Source organism: Balaenoptera acutorostrata, chromosome 2, assembly GCF_949987535.1.
Source record: "Balaenoptera acutorostrata chromosome 2, mBalAcu1.1, whole genome shotgun sequence".
In the NCBI taxonomy this organism is placed as follows: domain Eukaryota; kingdom Metazoa; phylum Chordata; class Mammalia; order Artiodactyla; family Balaenopteridae; genus Balaenoptera; species Balaenoptera acutorostrata.
In genome coordinates this window covers 68,050,687-68,078,672 of record NC_080065.1, presented here as the reverse complement: position 1 = coordinate 68,078,672, position 27,986 = coordinate 68,050,687, and the positions used below count along the sequence as shown (strand labels likewise).

The 27,986-nt window shown below is 36.7% G+C and overlaps 1 protein-coding gene across 8 annotated transcripts in view; it reads left to right on the top strand.

Annotated features, from left to right (window-relative positions):
- Nucleotides 1–19,740, top strand: part of SSBP2 (single stranded DNA binding protein 2) — a 314,422-nt gene extending 294,682 nt beyond the window's left edge. For 7 of the 8 annotated variants that reach the window (XM_007193055.3, XM_007193053.3, XM_007193057.3 and 4 more), the window contains 2 exons: nucleotides 4,382–4,480; nucleotides 11,684–19,740. In XM_007193055.3, coding sequence (XP_007193117.1) covers nucleotides 4,382–4,480; nucleotides 11,684–11,713 — 129 coding nt within the window. In that variant the 3' untranslated portion in view covers nucleotides 11,714–19,740. The remainder of the gene's footprint in view (nucleotides 1–4,381; nucleotides 4,481–11,683) is intronic. The other variant, XM_007193056.2, reaches the window with a different exon arrangement.
- The last annotated feature ends 8,246 nt before the right edge of the window (nucleotides 19,741–27,986 follow it).

Here is a 27,986-nt window from a genome sequence, read left to right as displayed (position 1 = left end):
TGTATTGGCTGTCTTAGGTATCTAACAATTGATGTTGGCTGAATTGTGCTTTGTGGTCACAGTAAAATGTCTGAAGTTATATTTGAGAAACATATTCTAATGTCTAAAGATAATTCTTCATTACACAAAGGCGGGAACATCCAGATTGCTTAAGGCCGTCTTCATAACGTTTGCACTGACATAACCTTGTACACTACATAGATGTAAATGAAATTCTATATGGGAATGTACTTTGTAATTTATAAAGCACTTTAAAAAATTTTAAGGGCCATAATGACAAATGAAATACCATCTTCTAATCTGCCCTCATATCAGATCTATTGCTATTCCTTCTATACTTATTTTCCCCTTCCTATAACCAGAAGCAAGTTTTTCCACCACACTGTGCCTGCTGCTGATAATATTCTCTTGCCTAGTGATTACTGTTCATTCTTTAAGCATTAATTGACCACCCATTGTGTACTTTTATGTACTGAGTATTGCCTTGTGCACTATGGGGAAATACAAAAGACTTCTTTAAACACAAACATAATCTTTGCCCTCAAATGGTTTGTACTTCGGCAGGAATTCCTTCATTCAGTAAACATTAATGTGCCAAGGCATTATTCTGGGCTATGAAATTCCAAAGACAAACAAGATATGGTCTCTGCCCTCAAGAAGTTCAGTATAACTAAGGAGACCAAACAAATACAATAGGGAAAAACTTTACAAAGGAAAGTTCAAGTACATTTCAATTGACATAAGAATTATGCCCAAGGGAATTCCCTGGCGGTCCAGTAGTTAAGACTCTGCGCTTCTACTGCAAGGGGTATGGGTTCGATCCCTAGTCAGGGAAATAAGATCCTCCTGCATGCCGTGCGTCGCAGCCAAAATAAATAAGTAAAAATAAAGAAAAAAAATTAAAAAAAAAAAAGAATTATGCCCAAGTAATAAACTTGCCACAATGTACTAGAAATGACTGGTTGCATCCACCTTCAAATGGGCTCCTAAGCGTCTCATTTCAGCCCTGCCCCCACTCCTCGTTCCTTGGCTCCAGGCTCTAACCAGGCTGTCTGGGTGATGGTACCACTATTGTCTGTCCCATCTCCACTTGTCTGTCACTTTATCTGTAATCAGCAGCATCAAACATATTGTACAATTATTTTTTCCCTACGTCTTTCGACTCACAGCTGAATTTTTCAGCCTTTTACTCCAAGCTATGCAAGTTGTCACTAACTTCGTTTTCCCCACCTTCTTCCTTTTCCACCTCATGTCCGGCCATCTCAAGAAGCTCTCTTCTCCCTTTTCTCTTATTTCCTGGGCTCATTCCTTTTCATCCTATTCTTTTTCTAGTCATTCTTATTTGTGAATCAGAAGATGATCTTAACCACTTCTGCTTAGCAGTTGTGTTCAAAATTGCTCTTGGGTCTCTAGCTGCATCTTCCTAATTCTCCAGTTAAACCTGTATTTTGTCAAGCATCAGTATTACATTTTTTAAATTTCTTAACTCCATTTCAAGAAGTTGTTTGACCAACCTGTGCCCTTTTTGTGCATTACATTCTTGCCTTGTTGATGCAATCTACTGGAGACACTGCACACAAACAGCTACAGTTAAATGCAGCATACACACAGTTCATTGCCACCCACCGTCATAACCTGCTCTGGGCTGGTGTTTGGAACCACTGTCTTAGCTGTTCCTCAGATACCAATACTGAGTATATCTTTAGCTATAGCTTCATCATGTCACCCAGTGACCATGGACAGCACAATTTCCTTAAGACTCCTCATTGAGCAACTTTTGTTGTTTTCACAACATTTTGCAGAGATTACCTCAGATTTTTTAAAGATGTTCTATCATTTCATGATTTTCAAATATGCCCAGTGAGCTAGATAGGAACAGGTTTCAGAGATCTGATACTAGCTCAGTTTTGTGTGTTGAATGTGTCCTTTTAATCTGCCTCTCAATGTTCTCATATACACCACCACCACTCCCCCCTAAAAAAGTTTAATGCTGAGCCACCATGCTATGAAAAGATTGCATGGAAAACAGAAGCAACACCATGAAGTGTTTTATAAGTATTTAAATATTACTGTAATGTTACTTTCAAACTTCAAATATTTTTAAATCGACACTTTGAGTCAGGAATCAATTTGAAAGTAGCCAGACTTTCAGAATTGAAAATCAAGAAATGATATCACTTCGATGTGGAGTTTAAAAAAAGGATACAAATGAACTTATCTACAAAACAAAAACAGAGTTACAGATGTGGAAAACAAACTTATAGTTACCTGTGGTAAGGGGCGGGGGATAAATTGGGAGATTGGGATTGACATATACACACTACTATATATAAAAGAGACAACTAATAAGGACCTACTGTATCACACAGGGAACTCTACTCAATACTCTGTAATGGCCCATATGGGAAAAGAATCTAAAAAAGAGTAGATATATGTATATGTATAACTGATACACTTTGCCATACACCTGAAACTAACACAACATTGTAAATCAACTATACTCCAATAAAACTTTTTTAAAAAAGTATAAAAAGAAATGAGACATGGCAAAAATGCAGCGGAGTCTGGGAGCACCCCAGTTTAGTCAGAGATATGCTGCTCCTTTCAGGGCACCTCACGTACTTAAGGCTAGGAGTGTGACTATTACGCAAGGATGGAGAGGGCTCGTTTCATATATCTGTTTGAATATGTAAAAGTATGCAGCTTCCAAATACATGCTCAAATACCCCTGTATAGGTATGTTAGATTATTTTTTATTCCAAGATTGCCAGTTTCTCCATTATGTATGAAATGACAAATCTGCCTTCACCAAAGACTTCTAGATTTTGGGTAAATCTTATAGTGTTTTTATAAATTTGCCCTTTTTTGAGCTAAGTAAGCATTATCATTCCTGCTTTCAAGACACAGTTGAGTAATAACTTTATTCACGAGCTGTAGCTTAGTTACCTATAGCTTAGTTAATTGCACTTCAATTTTACTTAATTTTTTTTTCAGGAAATCAGGTTATCCATGTTCATTTCAAAGTCCAGTTACTTTATACTTGGGAAACTAACATTTTCAGAGGAAAAAAATTTTTTCCAAAAAAAAAAAAAAATAGAATCCTCTTTATGCCATTAAGCTGTGGTTCCCCAGCCCTTGGGGTTCGCTGGCAAATGGAGCTCCTACGGACTTCAGAGGATCCCTGTTCTCAGATCCTCCCTGTGGGGTGCACAGCAGGACAAGATACAAGCTCTATTTCTACCAGCTCATCTACCTGCCTCTGCTTTACAGTTTAACCATATTTTTAAAAAGCACATATTCTTCTGGGGATAACCCATTCATGACATTTTCGTTTCTATTGCCTAACTTGGTTTTAGTTAAGTCAAAATCCTCAGAGCAATTTTGTTTAAAAAATCTAAAAACTTATTCGAAAACAGAATATAAAATGGCAACGGCTCAGGAAAAATCTCTAAAATCTGGCTTACATTTGAAATAACAAGTAAAAGTTTTTAACCTTGAAGTTTATTTTTACAAGAATCCCATAGTCACGGTTGCAATCCTGTGTGAGCATGCTTTATACGCCGCTGCCATTCTGTATTCCCTATCGACGTGGAGTATCAGATGACCTCACATGGCTAAAATCGCACAGCAAAAACGACTAGCGAATTTAAATAGAATATAAAGCAGTATACTGTTAACTTGTGTTTGATTAGATTGCTAATATCAGCCATTTTATCTTAAAAGTTTCAAATAAATCTGCTCAAACAAATGATAGGAAAGGGTTCTAAATCACAAAACCTCTGAGCCTCCTTTTCCTATACAAGTACATACTGAATTCTCAAGTCCTGAGGTATTTATTTCTCTTGTTCTTAACTATCGTTAACCATTTTCCTTTTTTCCTTATGGTTCATATAAAAATAATGGTTAAAGTCGTGTTACTATGTAAACCACATGTAGAATTAAAGGGAAATATTTATCAAAACAGTGACCTTTCGAGTTTGATTAGTAAAATCACCCAGGGAAGTTATTGTTCCATCCCGCCCAATCAGTGTGTAGACTGCACTCTTCATCATGCCCCTCCTGGGAATGTTTCTTAAACTCTCCAGAAGTCTAGGAACTCTATGAACTGAGAGTGGGAAATGGAATAAATGATTCTGAGACTAAGACAAAGAGTTACAGTGAATTATTTGGGGTTTTCTGTTTTTTAATTTTCATTTGGGAAAGCATTAGTACTTGTCAAGGTGCAAAGAATGAACAGAATCCATGGTAGAAGTCTGAGATTGGAATTATAAGTCTGCTTTGTCCTTAGAGATGATGGTATAGATTCCATGTTTGAAAGAGTACCATGTAAAAGGGAAATTTAAATCTTCAAAATGCTTTGTTTTCTAAATCTTGTTTACAGAATTCTCCCAATAATATGAGCCTGAGTAATCAGCCGGGCACTCCTAGGGATGATGGCGAAATGGGGGGAAATTTCTTAAATCCTTTTCAGAGTGAGAGTGTAAGTATTCCCTTGACTACATTACTATATCCAGATTTTATTTCTGAAGCTCTTCTTTAGAATAAATGCATAAAGCCATTATTACGACTGTTTATCTAGAGTTCAATAGGTTGATCTTTTAAAAGTTAGAAAACTAAGTGCAATTTCTTTGGAAGTATTAAAAAATAAACTTTCTACTCCGATTCTATGTACATAGTTACAAAGACAAAAACTTTAATCCTAATTTTCCTTTAGAAAACATCCACCATAAAGGAATGTACTAGAAACAGGTTGCATATGTGATCGTTTTTATAAATTTTTCACATTACTAAAATGTCTTTGATCACTGCAAAACCAGGTTTATTCTCAGTGCTGTCCTGAAAGCTCTGAAAATTGTCTCTAAGATGTCTTTACATTATGCACTAGACTTTCCTGTCTTGTATGTTAACGAGTTATTTACATTTAACCCGAACGGGATATCCACGTCGTTTTCTGTGTGACTATAGTGTTAAGCAAAGGCAGTATCATTTCACGTCTCCATAGAAGTAGATAGGAGCAAACGGAGAAGCGATCAAATTCATTCCTTCATTTAACAGTCACTGAGCACTGACTACAGGCCACAGCAATGTGCTAGGCACTGGAAAGACCAAAAGGAAAACATGGTATCTTTTCTCAAGGACTTACTGCATTATACAGTAATTTATTAACTAAGATTTCACGTAAGAAGCATCTATAGAATTTTTAAAAATACAATTTCCCAGAACCCTCCCTGGACCCAGCGAATCAGAACTTCCAGGAGCGGGGCCAGGCGTCCTCCCATGTGGAAAAGCTTCGTCAGTGATGCTGATACACATTCTCTGCTAAGAACTCCTGAACTGGAATAAACGAGTTCAGAACCCAAACCAGTTTCATGTTCATAGAATCAGCGCCTCCAATACATGTACCGCCATCATTAAAATAATGGAGGATCTACCAAACTATAAACAGAATCAGAAGAGAAAATTACCTTCATTTTGCCCAGACCTTTACCAGAGGTGATGCCATCAGAATTTGAAGCGGTGGCTAGTAATATACCTACTTTTGCGCAGAATGGCTGCTTCCCAAAATGGAACCCAAGATTGAGTGTTCTGCGGTTTCCTTTACTTCTTGGTGTTGACCTAGCACCTCGGCATGGGACAAGACTTCCCTTGTTTTTAGACTTTAATTTCCGTTAAAACTAGAAATAATATGATGATCTTTAGTTTGTCTGTTTCATTTGCAGGATATTTATGATTAGTGAGAACCAAGAAGGTAAACATAAAAACTCATATTTAAAGAAATCAAAAGATTAGCCTGTCAATGATGAGGAAATAGAAAAATGTGAGGAACTATATAGTTTTTATAATGCTTAGGATTATGGGATTTCTTAGAGCCCGGTTCTTTCACTAGTTTGCTTCAAGACTATGGACAAATTAGTTAATTTTAATTAATTAATGTTCACTTTATCTAATTAGAGACATTAATTTCATTTTATGCTAATTCTTCCAGTAATGGTATAATTCAGTGAGGTATATGATAATTAATTCAGTTCAATTCAACATGTATTGAGCCTGCACTATGCAAAGCACTAGGTTAAGGACAAAATATTCTGAAACAAACATAACACATCCCTTACCTCAAAGAATGTAATCTGATGGGAAGAACATGTTTACACAACTAATTAAACCATACATCAGATTAATAAGTGCTACAATAGATATAAACCAGGTGTTTTAAGAGCACCAAGGAAAGTATTAATTTTGTATTGGAAAAGAAAACTTCTTTAAAAAGGTTCCACGTGACTTTAACTTTAGGGGCAGCAATGACAGGAACTCTCCCCCCCTTCCTTCCCAGATTTGTTGTGGGCGACTGCCGCCTTGTTTGCCAGAGAGGGGAGCTGCTTCAGAGTTGGCATCAGAAAGCTCTTCACAGGGATCAGAGAATCAGATAGAACAGGACTTAAAAAACTACTTTGTGCAGAATAAAGACCAGCCTCATCCTTTAACCCCAAGTGGATTATGCACATTCTGGATAGCAGATCCCTCTGGGAATATGTGCGTAGCATATAGAGCCACTGGAGTAGGGCTTCCCCCACCCCTGACTTCCTGGCCCAGCCTCGCTACCCTTGAAGCCAAGAAGCAGGTAAAACGCCAGACTGCTGTGCAGAGTTAGCAGAAAACAGAATCTGCCTCTTGTCTCCCCCCTCCCTCTCTCCTGTCCCCACTAGAAAAGTCCCCAAAAGAGAAATACTTGGATGGTGGTTGAGAACCTGCACCACCGCCTGGAGGGTAGTGCAGCCTTGGAAGCGGGTCCACACTGGCTGCGCTGTTCTGTCTGCTGGGTGAGGGGTCTACATGCTATGAGTGACACCCTGGTTATCTGTGGCTTCCTCTATCACATCCACACATTTTTGTTTGCACCTTTTTAAAAGATCAAGAAAAGAGAGCAGAGAGGAAGAAGACAAAAGAGATTCATTGCTGACAAATGTAGTAAGGCCTTAAAGAAGTAAATAGACTAGGTATCTCCACTAAGTTAGCTTTACTATCATCAAGGAAAAGCAGGAGGTCTAAGAGGGAGGGGATATATATATACGTATAGTTGATTCACTTCACTGTACAGCAGAAACTAACACAACATTGTAAAGCAATTATACGCCAATTAAAAATAAATAATTTTTAAAAAGAAAACATTTCCAGTGACTAAACATGCCAACTGAATTCTAGTGGTTTTTAATGCACGTAAGTCTGAAAAGCACAGATTTTTGAACATTCTGCCTTTTGAGGGTTTGTCGGTCTTTATCTTGAAGTTTAACCACATAAGGGGCCTGGGAAGAGAGCAAATATCTATTGACTGATTATCATGTACAGACACTATCCCAGTCACCTCACACATGCTATTTAATGTAATCAATATAGAAACAGAAATGTCCAACCCAAAGGCAGAAACCTTGCAGTGCCAACACACTTTACTCAAGAAAATAGGAATCAAAAAATGTTTCAACATTCAGACGACTCTTTTGGGGGGGAATCAAAAAAAAAAAACCTTTATTTCAAGAAACAAAGATGCCCCCTAGTGTTCAAACTCTATAAAATGTTTGGCTTTAAAAACATAATACAAAAAGGCTTAATTCAAAGAAGAGTGCTTCATGCCTCTCAAGTAAAGAAAGCAGTTAGTTTTATTTCTTGAATTAATTTAGCAGAATATTTTCACCATAGCATTGAACTATAATCAACTGAGCAAACATGCTATTAAAATCACGGTGTCAAATAGAAATTATAAACAAGGTGGTAGATCATTTCCTATTACCCTTACTGCCTTTTTTCATTTTCTTCTATTGTAAAGAAATCACATATGCCCCAATTTTTTTTTTTGAATAGTAACATACACACTAGATTTACTTCACTTTAGTTCAGCTCAGGTACCTGTAGTATTATCTCTCATTAAGAAAATAAAATATTATATAGATGCTTAGAAATATAAATGTAAGATCTGAAGTGTTCTTGAAGTGTATGAAGAGAAATGTAAGATCTGAAGTGTTCTTGAAGTGTATGAACAGAAATGTATGCACATTGTTCAAAGATTTAATGGATATTTCTGATGGAGTCCATGGTACATGAATTGGGTATAATAAATTCTCTAGCTCATGTTTTACATGCTAAACCAAACACTGATGCAGTCAACAGCATTGTAAGGCCATTTTATCATTTGATCAAGGAGAAACAGACTCACAGAATAGTTTTGAATGCTGTGATATCAGGGCAACCTGATATCACAGCATTCTGACACAAACACTAGAATATGTCATGGCATATTGATGCAGCAGTACAACAGAAACATTGCAGTGTGGTCTCAGGACAATACACCATGAATATTTTATGTCTCTAAATATGATACCCCATTTAACACTTGCTCTTCTACTTCTAGAAAACAGTAAGCCACTTCTACTTGAATAGTAATCAATAGCAAAATTCCTTTTTGCTAGCACATTCTGTGAGTTTCCCTAGAAAGTTTGCAATTTCCCTCAATCTTACTTAGTTGAAGCAGTTTCAATAAAAGCAGCAGCAGATGAGCAGTTTACAGCCTTAGCAGTGCAAATAGCCCATCGCTTATAAAGACAGTCACACACAAATACAATCTATTTTACTGTACCAGATACACTTAGGGCATCATTTTACAGTTACCTGTACTATTCAAAATTTAAATTTCATTAGATGCTTGCTAATTTTTGAGCTGTATTGCTTGGAGATGGTGCTTCCATCCTTTCTGACTGAATCTGGCCCTGACTTTCTTGTTGTACCCTATTTTCCACTCAGTTTCCTCCCTGAATAAGCCTAACTCTCTTAACTTCCCAATGAATCTGTAACAAATTCTCATTTTACTGTAAGATTTGCTTAAGACATTTGAAATAACACAGGTTAAAAATCCTAACAATTGCCAGTGTTAAGAAATGGGAGCAACCAATAACTATGCTTGGTAGCATGGAGAATGTGAGAGAATGTGCATATATACTTGTCTCTATATATGCATACTTTTAATGGTGTATAATTAGAATGAAGGCTATAATATATTCTTAACTATATTCCCTAATGTTACATTACATTTGAATGAACTGGAACAATCCTTGTGAAAAAAGGATTCAGGGATTTTTAAAATCTGATTATTCAGAATGTGCATTAAATGAGATGGTCTCTAGAATTAATTATGACTTACCCAGAAAATTTTTTTCCGACATATCCTTTGAAGTCCTTTTTAAAAAAGGAGACTTTAAAAAAGCTTTAAAGTCTTTCACTGTTTTTAGATTGGCACAATATATACCCATTAAAATCTTTGTCTTTAAAATAATGATTGATGATCTAGCTGTGCTATTTAAAATTAAATACAGTTAAATTTTCAGTTCCTAAATTACATTAGCTACGTTTTAAGAACTCAGCAGCCACGTGTGGGCGCTGTGCCGGACAGCACGGAATAGCACATATCCATCATCACAGAAGGTTCTACTGGGCAGTACTGATTGGCTCACCCATCCTTACTATAAATAACAGTAGCCAAAGAAAGCATAGATTAAATTTCCTATGCCCATTTTGCCATATTCTTATGTTTTCTACTTTCAATAAAACCTTAGTATCCATTTATCTTCTTGTTTAGTCTTGCCCCTAAAAGTCAAATGCAAAATATGATTATTTTGTCAAAGGTTGTGGATAGGTCATGGCAGTGTGCTGTCATTATTTGTAGTGGAGATTTGCATGGTGTCTCCTGATGAGATGGGGGTAGATCCACTCCCAGCTCAGGGACGGGGTGGGCTCCACTTCACTGATCCTTCTCAATGATTGTTTGGGGGCTTGAGGTTTTGTTTAGCTTTGCTTTTTTGTTGCCATTATCAAGCATAAAGGGGAGTTTTTCTATCAAACTGAATCCCCTTTCGCTTCTCTGGCGGTCTCCCCTTTATATCACCCTACTCACTGTAATCCAATGTGGAAGGTCAGTAACATATATAAATAAGCTTTCCTATACTGAGGAAATTTGAGGCTATTAAGGGATTAACAAGTAGATTTTTCCTTGATTTGACCTGTGTTTAAAGGATTAACAATCCTCCCCCTAAGGTCCAGTGACCCGTTTTCAGGCCTAGTCATCTGCTTTTACTCAGGATCAATGTGGGTTTTTGGTTTGAGCACTAGATCAAACTCTAATGACTTCCAGTCCAGACTTCTGCCAGCTGAGCCACTGTCAGTCACCCTGCGCTCTTCCCTGGGAAATCCTGCTTTCTCCATATGAACAAATCCATCCCTATCTAGTACACACCTTATACCTCGTTTCTGGTTCCTGCACGACCTCCGTTCATTTGGAATTCACTTCTTTCTGTTCTGTCTGTTCCTTTTTTAGAAGGTTCATGCTCCCCTTCCCAGGACCATCACTGTTCCTGGTTAAGCCCCTGCAGCCTGGGACCAAACCCTCTCACTTTATCTGCCTCTTTCCATGAGGTGCAATCATTATGAGCGCATTAAAAGGAATTCCCTTTTGCCCTGGTCCTCACAGGTTCTTATAAAGCATTTAAAATATTTAAGAGGTCATATTAAATATGGAAACCGTTACCACTTGGAAGTAGATGCTCCTCCTTCCCATAACAGGTGATCTAGAATGTGCTGTCCAAGATGGTGGCCACCAGCTACATGGGGATATTTAAATAAGTTAAAGTTAAATAACATTAAAATTTTAGTTCCTCAGTGGCACTGGCCACATTTCATGGGCTCAAGTTGCCACATGTGGTTAGTGGCTTTCGTACTGGACACCACAGGTTGTGGAACGTGTCCATCGTTGAAGTAAGTTCTTTTGGGCAGAGCTGCTCTAGAACTTTTCTGTCACAGTCTATTTCTCAAGCATATGAGGGTAGATTGGCATCATTATCTAAATAATTGCTGTTTGTCATTTGTTAAGACCACTTTTCCAAATTTCTGAAAGTCTCACCTTGTAGCAATGGTCAGCCTCAAACTGACAAGTAACATGTAACAAGAATGCCCCTACTCCCACCCAGAAATGCTTGTGGATTGAGATAGGAGTCACAGCTTCAGGGAAGAAGTTTATATGCTAAAGTATAAATCAGACTCTTAAGTATTTTCTAAATGCTTTAATAAGGATTTCTTATGGCCAGCTGGGAGTTATACTATTACTCCAGCATTTACTGAGCACTTTCCATGTATTCAATAAATACATAGTTTTAAGGGTTTTATACTCAATCCTCCCCAAACCCCTTTAAGATCGATACTATCATTAAGCTGATTTTACAGGTGAGGAAACAAGCACAGAGAGGTTAGTAACCTCCCAAGTTTACACAGCTAACAAAGACTATCCTATCCCTCACACGTATTTGATTATTATGAATCACCCTTGGACTTGATTTACCCAAATTGTTCCAAGGGCCTATGAAACATGAATCTGGCTAGAAGGAGAAAGCTGAGGGACTAGGTACTTATCAAACCCCGAAGCTCAGAGAGAGAATGAGACTGCTTGCTTTCCAGAGGAAATATTTAACAGTTCAGGACAGTCAATTCTATATAATTTTACTCTTTTTATGCTTTCTTATTTTTATGCTGTATTTAAAGCTTGTGCATAAAAGACATTAAAATTCACAGTTACTATTGTTTACCAAGGGGAATGTTAGTGGCCTGTAGAAGAATTGTTGTTAAAATATGGATTCTTCTCTCCTTCTAGTACTCCCCTAGCATGACAATGAGTGTGTGATCCATTACCAAGTCTCCTCATGGAAACCACAGTGAGTCAGCCCTTCACAGAACTACTACGGAAGAAAATTATTCATCACAGTGTACAGTTAAACAAAGGAATCTCAGTCACACCAAACCAACCTTTTTATTTCCTGCTCTCTCCCCTATTTTGTGAAGAAAGCGGGTCCAAACGTGATTCGAACAACTGTACAGAGCGGCATATTAGAATTGCCCTCAACGGAACTGCAAATGATTATCTGTGTATGTATATGTGTGGGAAAGAGAATGTATTGTATGTGTGTATGTTATATGGACACATGCACATACATACATTGACCCACAGGACATTGTAAAATACTATCACATGACATCTTAAGTAGAAATAAGTAGGGACTTTTATTCCATCCTTTTTTTCACGTTTACATTTTAATTATTAAAAGTTGCTCCTGCCCCTCCCTGATCTATTTTGTGCTGTGTATATCACTGCTTTATATAAGTTATTTTTTAAGGTGAACTCAGATGTTATGGTTTTGTAAATGTCTGCAATCATGGATAGGAATAAAATCGCTTATTTGAGAGCTTTCATTAAATTGCGTGTGATGCAAGTTATCCTGTGAATCACAAAGTGTACTGTCTCAGAAAAGAAGTGTGTCTTCATCTTTATGTCAAATCAAACAACTTCTCAGTAACCTTCAGTGAGTATTTTTGTACTTTTTATGTAGGAAAAATATTACTTCAAATCAACAAAAGCTTAACTGGAGCCTAACACAGTATATTTCTGCAATAACTGCTCTAGATGGAATTCTTGATTTGTCTTAGATGATATGGAAAATCATTAATTAGCTGCGATTGCTTAGACCATAGCAATAAAGTGACAGGGGTCGTCATATTTTTAGCAACATATTTCCTGTTTAATATGATAAAGCCCAGAAGTGATAACACAGCCATTTGCTTGAATATGTCACTTGTCACCAGGAATGCTACAGCTAAATTTTTAATAACATACTAACGTGAATTGTACCTCATTTTTATTCAGACTTGTGAACATCTCCACATAAAGGAGATACATTCAAATGATTGAGACTTTCAGCACAAGGGGGGAGGGAGTTTTTAATCACACGCCAGGGGCTCTGGAGTCCTGCTTCTCTACCCAGGTATCTTAGTAGCAGCAAAACTGACTGTCCCTTCTTGCTGCCAGCAGACCACCTGCTCTGTTCCCAGGATATAGGACTTATAGTAGAGTGAAATTATTGATAGTACCTATATTTCATCTTGCCATTGACTTCAGTAGGCTACATCTGCTTCATATAACTGTTCATAAAACATTAGAAAAATTTAAACAAAACACTTCCCTTATGAAAGCACATTGCTCTATGGCCCTTTCCAGATCTTTTGGGTTTTCTGTGTTTAATCAGGCATACAAACACCAAAGTCATAATAGAAAAGTCTGAAGACTGATTTTACATTCTAAAAGCTAAGTTGGTGATCCTTTCTTTGAAAATTGTGATAAAAATAACCATTGATCAACAACTATATATCGAAACTCCAGAGACTTTGAAAAGCATTGTTTACTCTCAGGTAAGGGGCATCCATCTTTCTTTAGGCGTATGGTCTCTAAAGTGAAAATTTGGCACTATATTTACTAGTTCCTCATCCCAGATGACTTATTTCTCTCAAATCCATAAGGATTTATTCCTTCTGAAAATAAAGATTTTTGCCTGTGCATGACAGGGATGTCAGGCAGAACTGTTAAGAGGGGAAAAGGAAGCTGAATTAAAATTTATGTTCCAGATTTAAACTAATCAAACTAGTTGCCATTAATCACACAGTGTGCAGAGGCTAGGACTGCACACTGGAGAACAACTTCAAGGTTTCAAGCCACAGAGAGGCTTTCATGAAAAATTCAAACGACAAGGTCTTTAACTCAAGCCAAGGTAACCTGAAGATGACACCTTGTACAGACACATGAATTTACCAAGAATAATTTTAACTTTCACTTTTTATGACAACTGTGTGAACACTGAGAGTCTTGTGATTATTAAGCTTAATCTTATAATGCTAGAATTTTGAAACCTTTTGTTGACTCTTTTCTCTATTGTTACTGATCTTGAATTTCTTTCATTTGCCTTCTAAGAAGGTCTTGTTTCTTATAATCAAAGAATCCTGAGCATGATTTTACTTGCTCTTATTTTGGAAGTAATATTGGAATATGAAGGCAATAGGGTCCCATTATTTCTAGCCTATTTGGTCAAAATAGTAAAATTGACTTTTTCCAAGGTATAGCAATCAATTCAGCCTATTTCTCTTTCTCTTGGAACCCAGATTAGAAATAGCTAGTTTTTTAAATTCCTGAAATCATTGAAAATTTGAAGAAGTTGTATTCAAGAAAACCAGAAAATAAAGATATTTAATTCCAATATCAAATAATTTTCTCATGCACCGAATGGAGGATAGTATAGCTGTATATTAATTTTGTTTAGGTTTTGAATCATTTAAACCTTATCCTTTTCTCTTTTCACCCATGTTTTCCATGCATTTGTGGTGGTCTTTATATGTACTACCTGTTCCTGAGTTACTTTTAACATTTCACCTCTCAGTAACATTAGCAATTCTTGCCTACATTGAACATATAAAATATACATGTGAAATATAAAAATAAATAGGTGAAAACATTAACTCTTATTACTCTGCTTTGCGTTCTGCCTAACTCACTACAGTTGAAAATATATGTCAAAGTCTTTCTAAGGTATGTATGTCCTTAACCAGCTGCCTTTCTTATAGCAAAGCTGCACACAGGAACAGAGGCTGTGAGGTGCCACTGATCTGGTAACAACCCACACATTGGATGGGTGAATGTTCGTGCTCCTTTCCAAGTGTTCCAGTTTGGATGTCCAGTTGCTGATGAACAGGAATTACATAGCTGAGAATCTGAGGTTAAGATTTCTCTATTGCCAGAAAATTAACAAATCTGCTCCCTGAGCCATGGAAAGTGCCCAAAACAACCCTTTCCCTCCAGGAATAAAATAGAGAAAAGTTCCATTTCTATGTTTATGATTCTCTAAGCTATCTGAACTCTGTTGCATTTCATAGGATCATTCAGTTAACACTCTTCTTGTAGTTTAAAAGAGCAAATGAAAATATATGAGTTCAGTTTGGACATGAGGAAGCCCTACGTCTGTCCGTACCTTTTCTCTATCATTTCATCCTGAGAATGTGTAGCAAAGCATTGAGAACTGTGCCCTTGGCAAAGAGTTTTCCACAGTCCTTAATACCATGAAGTCTTGATTGGGCTTTTTCTCCATGCCTCCTTCCCAATCCCTGCATCCTCCAGTAGAAATAAGATACAAACTGAACATTTTTACCTCTTAGCCGTTACAGTTTTCTTCTTCATATAGTATATAGTTTTCCTAGGGGACGTAATCACAATTTCCACTTTCTGACTGCCACTGGTAATTGGGTCAGTGAAGCATACCTTGAGAAATACTGGAAAAGTGAACCACTATTAATACACTTCCATTTGGCATATTAAACTTGCACGTGTGTGTGTGTATGTGTGTGTTGGGGGTGGCAGTGTGACGTTTGCTCACAAAACACTTCCATTATGACTTACGTTATGTTATTGCACAACTGGTAACTATTAATCCCTTCCTTTGATTGTATTTTATTTCAATGGTAAAATAGCTGATTAAAGTGATTTCGGATGGAAAGAGTGATACAAAACATAAGCAGATGGACTCGCCGGCTTTCACATCCTCTGCTAGCTTGTCCACATTAGGCTTTCTTAAGAAGGCACTGCATCTAAAGGTAAGATCATAAATGACCATCTAATCCTTGGTCACTTCACTGCCACGAATTGTGCAGTTATTACAGTCTTTTGATGTAGACATTTGTTTAGAAGAAATTGAGTTGATGTTATTTCACCAAAAATGTCAACTTTACCCATGAACTGTAATTCACATTGAAAGGAGTGACCTACAGATGAAAACACCTGAGACCTCTTTAATTACTTTCCTGAACTATATTCTAAAGAGAAATTATCAGTTGAGTAGGTCTCCTAAGGAGGATTTCCTCTAAGTTTCCCATGTTAACTTAGTACAAATGGTCTTCCTGAGTAGAAGAAAAATAATTTCTGTAAGCACTGATAGTTTAATATGAATATTTTTGCTGTCTACATCCTTAAGTATGTAGACAAATATATAGATACTGTAAAATTTAAAGTGGGACTAAGTGTTTTCATGTATAGTTTGTCTTTTCCCCCTTTGCGGATTTACTGTCCTCAGGATAAATTGGACTCACTTTGATTATCCCAGTTATTGAAATGTAATGATATGTCCCTAGAAATATTTAGCATTTCCATTTTTTAAGTGAGATGTGCAATTAACATGACAAAAGCAAGTATTAATATTCCTATTTAAAAAGTATTCCCAGAATTTTTTCCCAGTTAACATTAAAACTTTATCCCACTTTTCTCTTTTGTGCCAAATGACCTCGGTACATTGCCCAGAAAATGAAATTTGGATTCTTCAGTGTTCTCAGAACACAAGACAACATGTTATTAGCTAAATTACCATCATGTCCTGACAGAATTGCTCAGGAAAACGCAATTAATCATCTACTTATTAGAAAACAACTCAAATAACCTTTCCAGTTTACGTAATTTGAAAATAAATCTACTTTAATTTTAGCCACACCTTAGAAATGTTTTTAATATAAACAGATTAAACTGTGTATGTGGCTTTCTATTAGATTATATTTCAAAATATTTACTTTCCATGCATTACAACAATTAAAAACTTAACAGAAACTATATGTTAGAATGAATAAAGGACATGGTGTTGTTTCAAACATGAATGGACAAGTCTTTATAAAGAGGGTTCTTTATAGCCATCAGCTTATTGTACTGTTTATCTAATTGTGATTTTAAGAATTTAAGATGTTTTCTTACTACATGTGTTAAAATGTTACTTATAATATCTTCCTGGAAAAACAATTATTTGTCAGGCTTTTATGAACGCACAATTACTGTATAACTGTAATTGGAGTCTGGGATGCCTTTTCATAATCTCCTGTCCTTCATTCTGCGATGGCCACCAGCTACCCAAGACATGTTGTAAATTTAGCGTCTGCCTGTGTGTGTGCACACATGCATGCACACGTGTGCATTATTACATTTTCAATTGGATTTATCACTCCCCGTTTTTGTACAGATATTTGAGCTAGTCATGCAATGGAAAAGGTTGCCATAAAGATGTACGTAAATATCCCTTAATTTCACACATTTTCACATTTAATTCTAAAAATACAGGTTTTCATCTACCGTTTCTACCATTTCTAGCCTCTAACTTTATTACTTATTGAAAAAGTAAAGGAAATTGTTCATATGAAGCTAGCATAAATGCTGTCTGAATGATAAAATTGTAATTAATGTGGACATCTGTGTCTATAATTGAATTAGACATTATGCTTTATGTAAAAACCAGGTGTCTCTAATATCAAAGAATTTCTTTATATGCATTTAAATAGGTTATGATGAGTGGCTAGTTCTATGTGGTCAGATAACTAAACTTTGAATACCAAAAATATAACTAATATTATTAGCAAATCTGTTAATGGGTAAAAGTTCAGTATTTTATTCCAAGTAGGACTGCACATAATGTGGAAATCTGAAGCAATTATGCAGGTAATTCTTGTAAAACTATCCTTTCCTCAAGTACATTCATCTTTCTGATGAATTATACAGATGGTCGCCTCAGCTCACCATGAGCATTTGCCCAAATACAAATTCTGAAGTAGGTTCTGCACACTACTGCATAGATATTTAAGAATATAGGAGGAGGGAGGTCTATAACTGAGATTAAGAATTCATCCTAGATAAAATGGAAACATATAAATTATTTTTTCAATAAATTCTTAAATGCTGTTTCTGTAGTATTCAAGAGAATTTAAGTGTTAATTATTTTTAGCATTATGGCTTTGATCCACATGGTGTCTTCTAGCTCACTGCTGCCACACATTTGTACGTAGTCTTTAGAAAGGGTAATGCTGTAAATCCCACTGGGCAGACACCTTACTGAGTTGAAGGTTACCTCAAGTAACTTATGAGGCAGTCTTAGCAAGGTGTCTGGATTTCTGGGAGATGGAATGTAGGTAGCAAGGCAACTGAAGAGTCCCTGAATTGAAACAGGTAGAGTCCTATAACTAAGAACTTCTCTGGAAGTTGTTACTTAAGCTATTTCTAATGGTGCAAAAGTGGCTATTAGTGGTAGTAACATCCTGTAGATTCAGGACAAGAGTAACATACATAAAAAAAAAAAAGTAGAATTAGCTTAATGCCTCCTCAGCTCCTTTTGGTAAGTGAGATAACAGTACAAGTACAAAATGAAGGGTAAGGGGCTGGAGTCTGCACACCCAGCCCCACACAGTGAGACTCATCAAGTGTTTGTTCCCATAGCTCAGTGTATCTCTAAAGGTAAAAGAAACCCTTTATATCTAGAGAGTCATAAAAATTAAATAAAAGAAATTCCAGAAGTTTTATTCCCTACAAAATTGTCTGATGAGGAATATGGTATTGCTGTTTAGAAAGCTCTAGAGCCAATAGACATTATACATATCAATGTTTATCTGTCTTATTCAGTTTGCAAAGTTTCCCTTGAAGTCTGAAGGGCTCTGCTTGGCTGCAGGTGCATTTCTCAGTGTACAGTGATATCAGATTTTCCTCACGTGACTGTATCTTTGCATCTCATAGCACGTAATTCTTGACGATAATAGGAAACTCTTGATATCTACTCATGTCACATGAAAAATTTTGCTTTTAAATGTGCTCACAGTATAATCTCAGTTATGACATAAAAACATAAAAATTAGAATACATTGTATAAAAGAATTCAGTGTTTATTATTTTTGTAAATATGTTTTCAGAGAAAGAAATAGTTTAAGAATTGAAAAGTCAAAAGTATTTCCTTGACAGTCTTAATGGTGCTCACTGTCTTGTCATGAAGTTAATCATTATTCACTTATGACTGAAGGGATAGTACACATATTTAATGGTCTCAAAATTGTTTTAACAGAACACATGTATAAATAATTGAAAGTAGTAATTAATTTTAATTTTGAGAACTCGGCATGCTATTACAACAAGCAGTTACTAGCCAAATTTCATATATTTACTTCATCTTTGAGAAGTACTTAACTAGGTACAATTTTTAATTCGATTGAAAAACCTCCAGAGAGCTGAACTTATACCCACTGAAAAAGAGAATACAGTGAACACTTTCACACATATAAGCAATATATGAAAGTGTTTTATGAAAATAAATCACTAGCAATTGCAAGAGATCATCTCACCATAAAAGTTCTCAAACTAATACACAATTCAAAATTGAAATGCTCAGTATAAGAGTTACTAATAAGAAATTTATTGAATCCAATAACCAAACCAAAACCAACATAGGAGCCACATCTAAATTGTACCAAAAGTGCATTAATAAGACCACTACCAGTATTTCTAAGATAATTACCTCCACAAAAATCACAACATAACCAAATCCTCAATATTGAGACAGAGTTTAAAATTCAATCCATTTAGCAAAAATTCCTTTTGAAATAGGCAGCACAATCTTCTCAGGCCCTTCTCAAAAAATAGTAATCTTGCTGAAAGATTTCTGGTTGTAAAACTACATGGTCCAGTGAAGCTCAGTTTAGAATGTAAAGCATTCAAGGTCCAAATCTCGGTAGAACATACATGCTGCGAGTATCTCTAAGATGAGCCTTTTAAATCATCTCCGAGGGGAGATGGTCTGGGGTGAGTAGAAGTCTGGCAAGCTCTCACTGGTTACTTCACTTCCCAGATGACTCAAAACCTTGTTTAATAAGGTATTTACTACTGTATTTAAGTTGTAGAAAGCTTTTGTATAGTGTTTCTGTGTAAGAGAGTTACTGAACTGTGTATCTGCAAAAATGAGTAAGCAATATCAACATCTTTTCCGTCAAGTAACCAGAAATATGTTGTTGTTCTGCTCTGGCAGGCAGCACTTCAGGAAACATGAAATGTAGATTGGAAAAGTATCTGTTCCAGATAACTTTGATCTTCATTTGAAATCTGTTAAATAAAATATCTTTCTGGTTCACTTGGCAGTATTATTTCTCATCAAGTTTGCCATGACACGAGCTCTTGCTTTGGGCCTCAAAAATTGGGGTCCACACTTGTGCATTAAAGAGGCACTGAGGGGCTTCCCTGGTGTCACAGTGGTTAAGAATCCACCTGCCAACGCAGGGGACATGGGTTCAAGCCCTGCTACAGGAAGATCCCACATGCTGTGGAGCAGCTAAGCCCGTGCGCCACAACTACTGAGCCTGTGCTCTAGAGCCCATGAGCCACAACTACTAAGCCTGCATGCCACAACTACTGAAGCCCATGCACCTAGAGCCCGTGCTCCACAACAAGAGAAGCCACGACAATGAGAAGCCCATGCACCGCAACAAAGACCCAACACAGCCAAAAATAAAAACAAATAATTAAAAATAAAAAAAAAAAGAGGCACTGGAAATGTAAAAGCTTATCCAGCTGAAGAGGAGTTTTGGAGCAGACATAATTAAATCACATATCTTTTCCATTTGAGTTGCACAAATAGATGTTCTTACTCCTAGTAAGTAGGAAATTGGCATTTACCAAGGTTAGTGATTAATCACTAAACTGCCATGTAAACTTCAGAAGTAAATGTGTACAGTTAATCCCTAACCTATTGTGGATTTCTTCCCACTAAAGACAAAAATTTATGCTATAGGCTCTATATTATGGATCGCTTTGTGGTGGATCTTGATTCTGCTTGCCAAAAATAAGCTACATCATTCCAACTGTTTTCAGATATAAATGCCAGCAATTAAAACACTTCAAATCTATTTTTGACATAAAAACTTATATACAAAAGAGGGGATTCAAACAAAAGAATTGTGAAAAATAACTAGGTAATTTGGGACTTAGAGGAGAGCGTATGCATGTGCTAACAGTGATTTATTAACATTTCAACTTTCAAACTCTTTAGAATAAATGCTTATTTCACAAATTGAATTTATATTTTCCCATTTGATTAAAAGTTGAAAATCAACATAAATATTCAGAATGTGCTTAGAGTTCAAGACATTTCTTGGTTACTTGGCTATGAATTTTTATTTTCAGTGATTATGTTAAAAGAATATATTGAAAAATTTCAGACTTAATTATAAGAAATCAGAGATCTAAGAGTTTGAGATCAAGATGGTGGAGTAAGAGGATGTGAAGCTCACCTCGCCTGATGAACACATCAAAAATACATCTACATGTGGAACAACTGTCACTGAAAACTGGAAACTGGCAGAAGGACTCCTGTACAACCAAGGCTCTAAGAAAGATACACAGGTAATCAGGTGGGAAGGGAAGAAAAGCAATAGGACTGGAACCTGTGCCAGTGGGAGGGGACTCAGAGGAAAAGGAGAATACACGGGGGGACACCCACCCTGGGGAGTGAATGGTTGGAACCACAGATTGGGCACCCCAGTCCTGGGGTCCTACTTGGAAGAGAAAAGGCCCCTTGGCTGGTTGGAGGACTGCTAGGAGTAACGGAAGGGCTGGGGGAGCCAGGACTCTCCTTGTGAGGAGCGCACGTTCACTGCCTTGTCCCTGAGGCAGGACAGAGAGAGGTCTGCTCTAATGGCTGCCGGGTTTCCTGCAGTCACTTTGCCACACATTCCAGCCTGAGCCAAGCCAACACTCTGGCCCCACTCACGTCACACCACAGTGCAGCACAGGATCTGGAGCAGCCATGACCAGGGGAAAGGCGTGACCATGGAACACAGAGGCAGCCTGGTCCTGGGGTGGAGCCTGGGTGGGATGGCAGTGCCCACTGTTAGTGATTACACAAGCAGCGCATCAGAAGCTGCTGAGATCTCTGACAGTGGCCACTCCACCACATTTCACCCCCCAATACACACCAAGAGTCTGCATGGGGCCTGCCTGCCCTGTGGAGCAATTCTACACAGGGCAGGGTCAGCGGAGGCTGTGGGCAGTGATTGGCTGTGAGGGACAAAGGGGACTTACACCTGAGGCTGCGTCTAAACAGAGCAAAGGAAACAATTGTGGGTGCCTGCAAAGGCAGCACATCGGACATAGCTCAGATCTCTTTCAGCAGAGGACATGTTCTGAGAGCCTGCACAGGCCCCACTTGCTTCAGCATGCCCCCACTCTGGGGCAAGGGTTGCAATGAGGGGAAAGGGAAAAAACATACACTTAAAGGGAACAGAGCCAGCTCAGACCCAACTCTCAGGCTTCTGACAGCCCTCAGGGCCTCGGGGTAGTGACAGCCACTGAGCAAAGGGGAAGTCCCACACCCAGAACCAGCTCTAGCGACTCCATCTCCAGCGACTCCATCACCAGCCCCACCACCTACCAAGGTGATAGCTGCCAGCACACACTGAAGAAAGATGTGACTTACATCCATGTCAAATCCAGCTCACCCACCAAAGGCATTGGGCACACTCAGACACAGGAATGCAGACATAGGGATGTTCCCACATAAGAACACCCCTTCAAGACCACAATAGGTAACTGTTTCACATAAACTCATAGAGGCAGAGGAAGTTAAGCAAAAAGGCAGAGGAACTACTCTCAATTGAAAAAGAGCAAGAGAAACCCCCTGAAAAAATAATGAAATAGAAATAAACCATTTACCAGATAAAGAACACAAAACATTAGTAATAAAAATATTAACTGAATTAGGGAAAAGAATTGATGTACACAGTGAACATTTTAACAAGGAACTAGAAAATAAATACCTGATCATAAATGAAGAATTCAATAGCTGAAATCAAAAACACACTAGAAGGAATGAATAGCAGACTGACACAGAAGAATGCATAAGTGATCTGGAAAATAGAATAATGGATATCACCCGATTATTAGAATATCTAAAGGAAAACAAAAATTTTTTAATGAAAACAATTTAAGAGATCTCTGGTATAACATTAAGTATACCAACATTCACATTATAAGGATCCCAGAGGAGAAGAGAGTGAAAAGGGGATCAAAAATGTATTTGAGGAAATTACGACTAAAAACTTCCCAAACATCAAGAAGGAAATAGATATCCATGTACAAGAATCACACAGGGGTCCCAAAAAAGATGAATCCAAACAGACCCACATCAAGACATATCAGAATCAAAATGACAAAAAGAGAATTCTAAAGGCAGCAAAAGAAAAACAGAGTCATATACAAGGGAATCCCCATAAGGCTATCAGCTGATTTCTCTGCAGAAACTTTGCAGGCCAGAAGGGAGTGGCATGATAAATTCAAAGCTCTGAAAAGGAAAAATATGCAACCTAGGATACTATACCCAGCAAGATTATCATTTACAGTAGAATGAGAGATGAAGAACTTCTCAGATAAGCAAAGACTAAAAGAGTTCATCAATACTAAACCTACCCTAAAGAAATGTTAAAAGGGTCTTCTCTAAGTGGAAAACAAGTAAGTATCTATGGCAAAAGGAAAATCCCACTAGGACAGGCAAATATATTGTAAAGACTGAGGATCAACCAGTTAAGCCAGTCTGAAGATTAAAAGACAAAAACTATAAAATCAACTATAACTATAATAAACAGTTAAGAGATAAGCATGAAGATATAAAATACGACATAAAAAATGCAAAAAGTGGGGTAGGGGAATAAAAATTTAGATATTTTAGAATGTGTTTGAACTTAAATGACTACAAGTTTGAAACAAGTAGATATACCTATAGGACAACATATATGAACTCCATAGTAACCACAAATCAAAAACCTATATAGATTCATACAAACGAAAAAGGAAGGAACACAAGCATACTACTGAAGAAAATCAAACCACAAGGGAAAAAGCAAAAAGAAGAAATGAAAAAGCAAAAAGAAGAAATGAACAGAGAGGAACTAAAAAAGAAAAAAGAAAGAAAAATGGAAAACAAGTAGTAAAATGGCAGTAAGTACATAAATGCTCCAAACAAAAGACACAGGATGGCTGACTGGATAAGAAAAATGACCCTTCTATATGCTGCCTACAAGAGACTCACTTCAGAGCTAAAGACACACACAGACAAAGTGAGAGGATGGGAAAAGATTTTATACAAACAGAAACAAGAAAGCAGGGGTAGCAATACTCATACCAGACAAATTAGACTTTAAAACAAAGGCTATAACAAAAGACAAAGAGGGGCATTATATAATGATAAAGGGATCAATACAAAAAGAGGACAGTACACTCATCAACCTATATGCACCCAACACTGGAGCACCTAAATATAGAAAGCAAATATTAACAGACATAAAGGGAGAAATTGACAATAACACCATAATAGTAGGAGACTTTAACACCCCATTTACATCAGTGGACAGATCATCCAGATAGAAAATCAAAAAGGAAACAGTGGTTTTAAATGACACCTTAGACAAGTTGGATTTAATATCTACAGGATATTCCATCCCAAAACAGAAGAATACACATTCTTTTCAAGCACATGGAATGTTCTCCACAATAAGTCACATGCTAGCCCACAAAAAAAGTCTTAACAAATTTAAGAGGATAGAAGTTATTTCAACCATTTTTCCAACCACGCAGCATGAAACTAGAAGTACAGAAAGAAAAATGGGAAAAGAACAAGCACTTGGAGACTAAACAACATGCTACTAAAAATAAAATGGGTCAGTGCAGAAATCAAACAGGAAATCAGAAAATACCTCAAGATAAATGAAAATGGAAACACAATACTCCAAAATCTACAGGATGCAGCAAAAGCAGTTCTGAGGGAAGTTTATAGTGATACCAACCTTCCTCAAGAAACAGTAAAAATCTCAAATAGACAACCTAAACTACCACCTATAGGAATTTAAAAAAGAACAAACACAGCCCAAAGTCAGCAGAAGGAAGGGAATAAAAAAGATCAGAGAGGAAATAATTAAAACAGAGATTTAAAAGATAGAAAAGATCAATGAAAGCAAGAACAGTTTTGTTTTTTTGAAAAGATTAAAAAAATGATAAAACTTTAGCCAGGCTCACCAAGAAGAGAAGAGAGAGGACCCAAATAAAACAAAATAAAAACTGAAAGAGAAGAACAGATAACAACAGATACCATTTAGTTACAAAAAAATCATAATACTGTGAACAGTTACATGCCAATAAATTGGACAATCTAGAAGAAATGGACAGGTTTCTAGCAACATGCACTTGCCAAGACTGAATCAAGAAGAAACAGATAACTTGAACAGACCAGTCACTAGTAGTGAAAACAAAAATAGTAATTAAAAAAAAACTACCAACAAACCAAGTCCAGGACCAGATGGCTTCACAGGCAAATTCTACAAACATTTACAGAAGAGTTAACACCTATCCTTCTCAAACTATTCCAAAAAATTGCAGAGGAAGGAATGCTTCCAAACTCATTCCATGAGGCCAACATTACCCTGATACCAAAACCAAACAAAGATATCACACAAAAAAGAAAATTACAGGCCAATATCACTGATAAACATAGATTTAAAAATCTTCCATAAAATATTAGCAAACACAAATTCCACACTACCTCAAAAGAATCATACACTATGATCAAGTGGGATTTATCCCAGGGATGCAAGGATTTTTCAATATCCATAAAATCAATCAAAGTAATACACCACATTACCAAATTGAATAAAAACCATATGATCATCTCAATAGATGCAGAAAAAGCTTTTGACAAAATTCAACTTCCCTTATGATAAAAACTCTCCAGAAAGAGGGCATAGAGGGAACATACCTCAATATAATAAAGGCCATATATAACAAACCCACAGCTAACATCATACTCAATGGTGAAAAGCTTAAAGCATTTCTTCTAAGATCAAGAACAAGACAAGGATGTCCACTCTCGCCACTTTTATTCAATACAGTTTTGGAGGTCCAAGCCACAGCAGTCAGGAGAAAGAGAAATAAAAGGAATCCAATAAATTGGAAAGGCAGAAATAAAACTGTCAGTGTTTGCAGATGACATGATACTACACATACAAAATCCTAAAGACACCACCATAAAACAGAACTCAACGAATTCGGTTAACTTGCAGGATACAAAATTAATATACAGAAATTTGTTGCATTTCTATACACTGACAGTGAAATGTCAGAAAGAGAAATTAAGAACACAACCCCATTTACAATCCCATCCAAAAGAATAAAATACCCAGGAATAAACCTACCTAAGGAGGTAAAAGACCTGTACTCAGAAATCTATGACACTGATGAAAGTAACTGAAGACAAAAAACAAACAGATGGAAAGACATACCCTGTTCATGGATTAGAAGAATTAATATTGTTAAAATAACCATACTACCCAAGGCCATCTACAGATTCAATGCAATCCCTATCAAAATACCAATGGCATTTTTTCACAGAAATAGAACAAATAAGATTTGTATGGAAGACCCCAAATAGTCCAAGTGTTCCTGAGAAAGAACAGAGCTGGAGGAATCACACTGACTTTAGACTATACTACAAAGCTACAGTAATCAAAACAGTATGGTACTGGCACAAAAACAGATAAATAGATCAATAGAACAAAATGGAAAGTCCAGAATAAACCCACACATTTATGGTCAGTTAACCTACAAAGGAGGTAAGACTATACAATGGAGAAAAGACAGTCTCTTCAATAAATGGTGCTGGGAAAACTGGACAGCTATATGTGAAAGAACGAAATTAGAACGTTTTCTCACAAATAAACTCAAAATGGATTAAAGACCTAAATGTGAGACCTGAAACCATAAAACTCCTAGTAGAAAACATTGGCAGAACACTTTGACATAAATTGTAGCAATATTTTTTTCAATCTGTCTCCTAAGGCAAAGGAAACAAAAGCAAAAAGAAACAAATGGGACCTAATTAAACTTAAAAACTTACACACAGCAAAGGAAACCATCAACAAAACTAAAAGTCAACATACTGATTGGGAGAAATTATTTACAAATGATGTGACTGACAAGGGGTAAATATCCAAAATATATGAATGGCTCATACAACTCAACATCAAAATAAACAACCCAATGTTAAAAATGGGCAGAAGACCTGAATAGACATTTTTCCAAAGAAGACATAGAGATAGCCAACAGGCACATGAAAAGATGCTCAACGTCGCTAATCAGAGGAGTGTAAACAAATCAAAAGCACCATGAGATATCACCTCACACCTGTCAGAATACTTACCTTCAAAAAATCTACAAATAACAAATGTTGACGAGGATGTGGAGGAAAGGAAACACTCATACATTGTTGGTGGGAATGTAGATAGTGCAGTCACTATGGGAAACTGTATGGAGGTTTCTCAAAAAACTAAATATATAATAGAACTACCATATGATCCAACAGTTCTACTCCTGGGTATATATCCAGAAAAAGATGAAAACACTAATTTGAAAAGATACATGCACCCCAGTGTTCATAGCAGCACTACTTCCAATAGCCATGATATGGAAGCAACCCAAGTGCCCATGAAGAGACAAATGGATAATAAAGATGTGGAATATATATATACATATATACAATATTATATTACTCAGACATAAAAATGAAATTCTGCCATTTGTCGCAACATAGATGGACCTAGAAAATATTATGCTTAGTGAAATAAGTCAGACAGAGAAAGACAAATACTATATGATATCACTTATATGTGGAATCTAAAAAATAATACTGATGAATATATATAGCAAAACAGAAACAGTCTCACAGATATAGAAAATAAACTACTGGTTACCAGTGGGGCGGGGAAGGGGAAAGGAGCATGTTAGGGGTGTATGACTAAGAGATACAAACGAGTATGTATAAAATAGATAAGCAACAAGGATATATTGTACAGCACAGGGAATTATAGCCATTATCCTGTAATAACTTTTAATGGAGTATAATCTGTAAAAATACTGAATCACTATGCAATACCTCTGAAACTAATACTGTAAATCAAGTATATTTCCATACAAAGAAAAAAGAAATCAGACATCCTAAAGAACTGGTTTTTGAAGATGTTTGTATATAGAACTGTTTCAACTGGAAAACATAATCTGAACATTTCTGGAATGCAAACAGAATTATAAGATTACTTTCACATTAGGTAAACTTCGTCCTCCTAAGACATTTAGCCAGTATACGGAGATGAGAAGCTAGCTGTGTGAAGTTTACTTTGACCTTTACATTCTAGAAGAGATGAGACCAGAGGAGTCGTGCTGCAAAGAACCAAGAAATTTATGTGCAGGGTTGGTTCCTCTG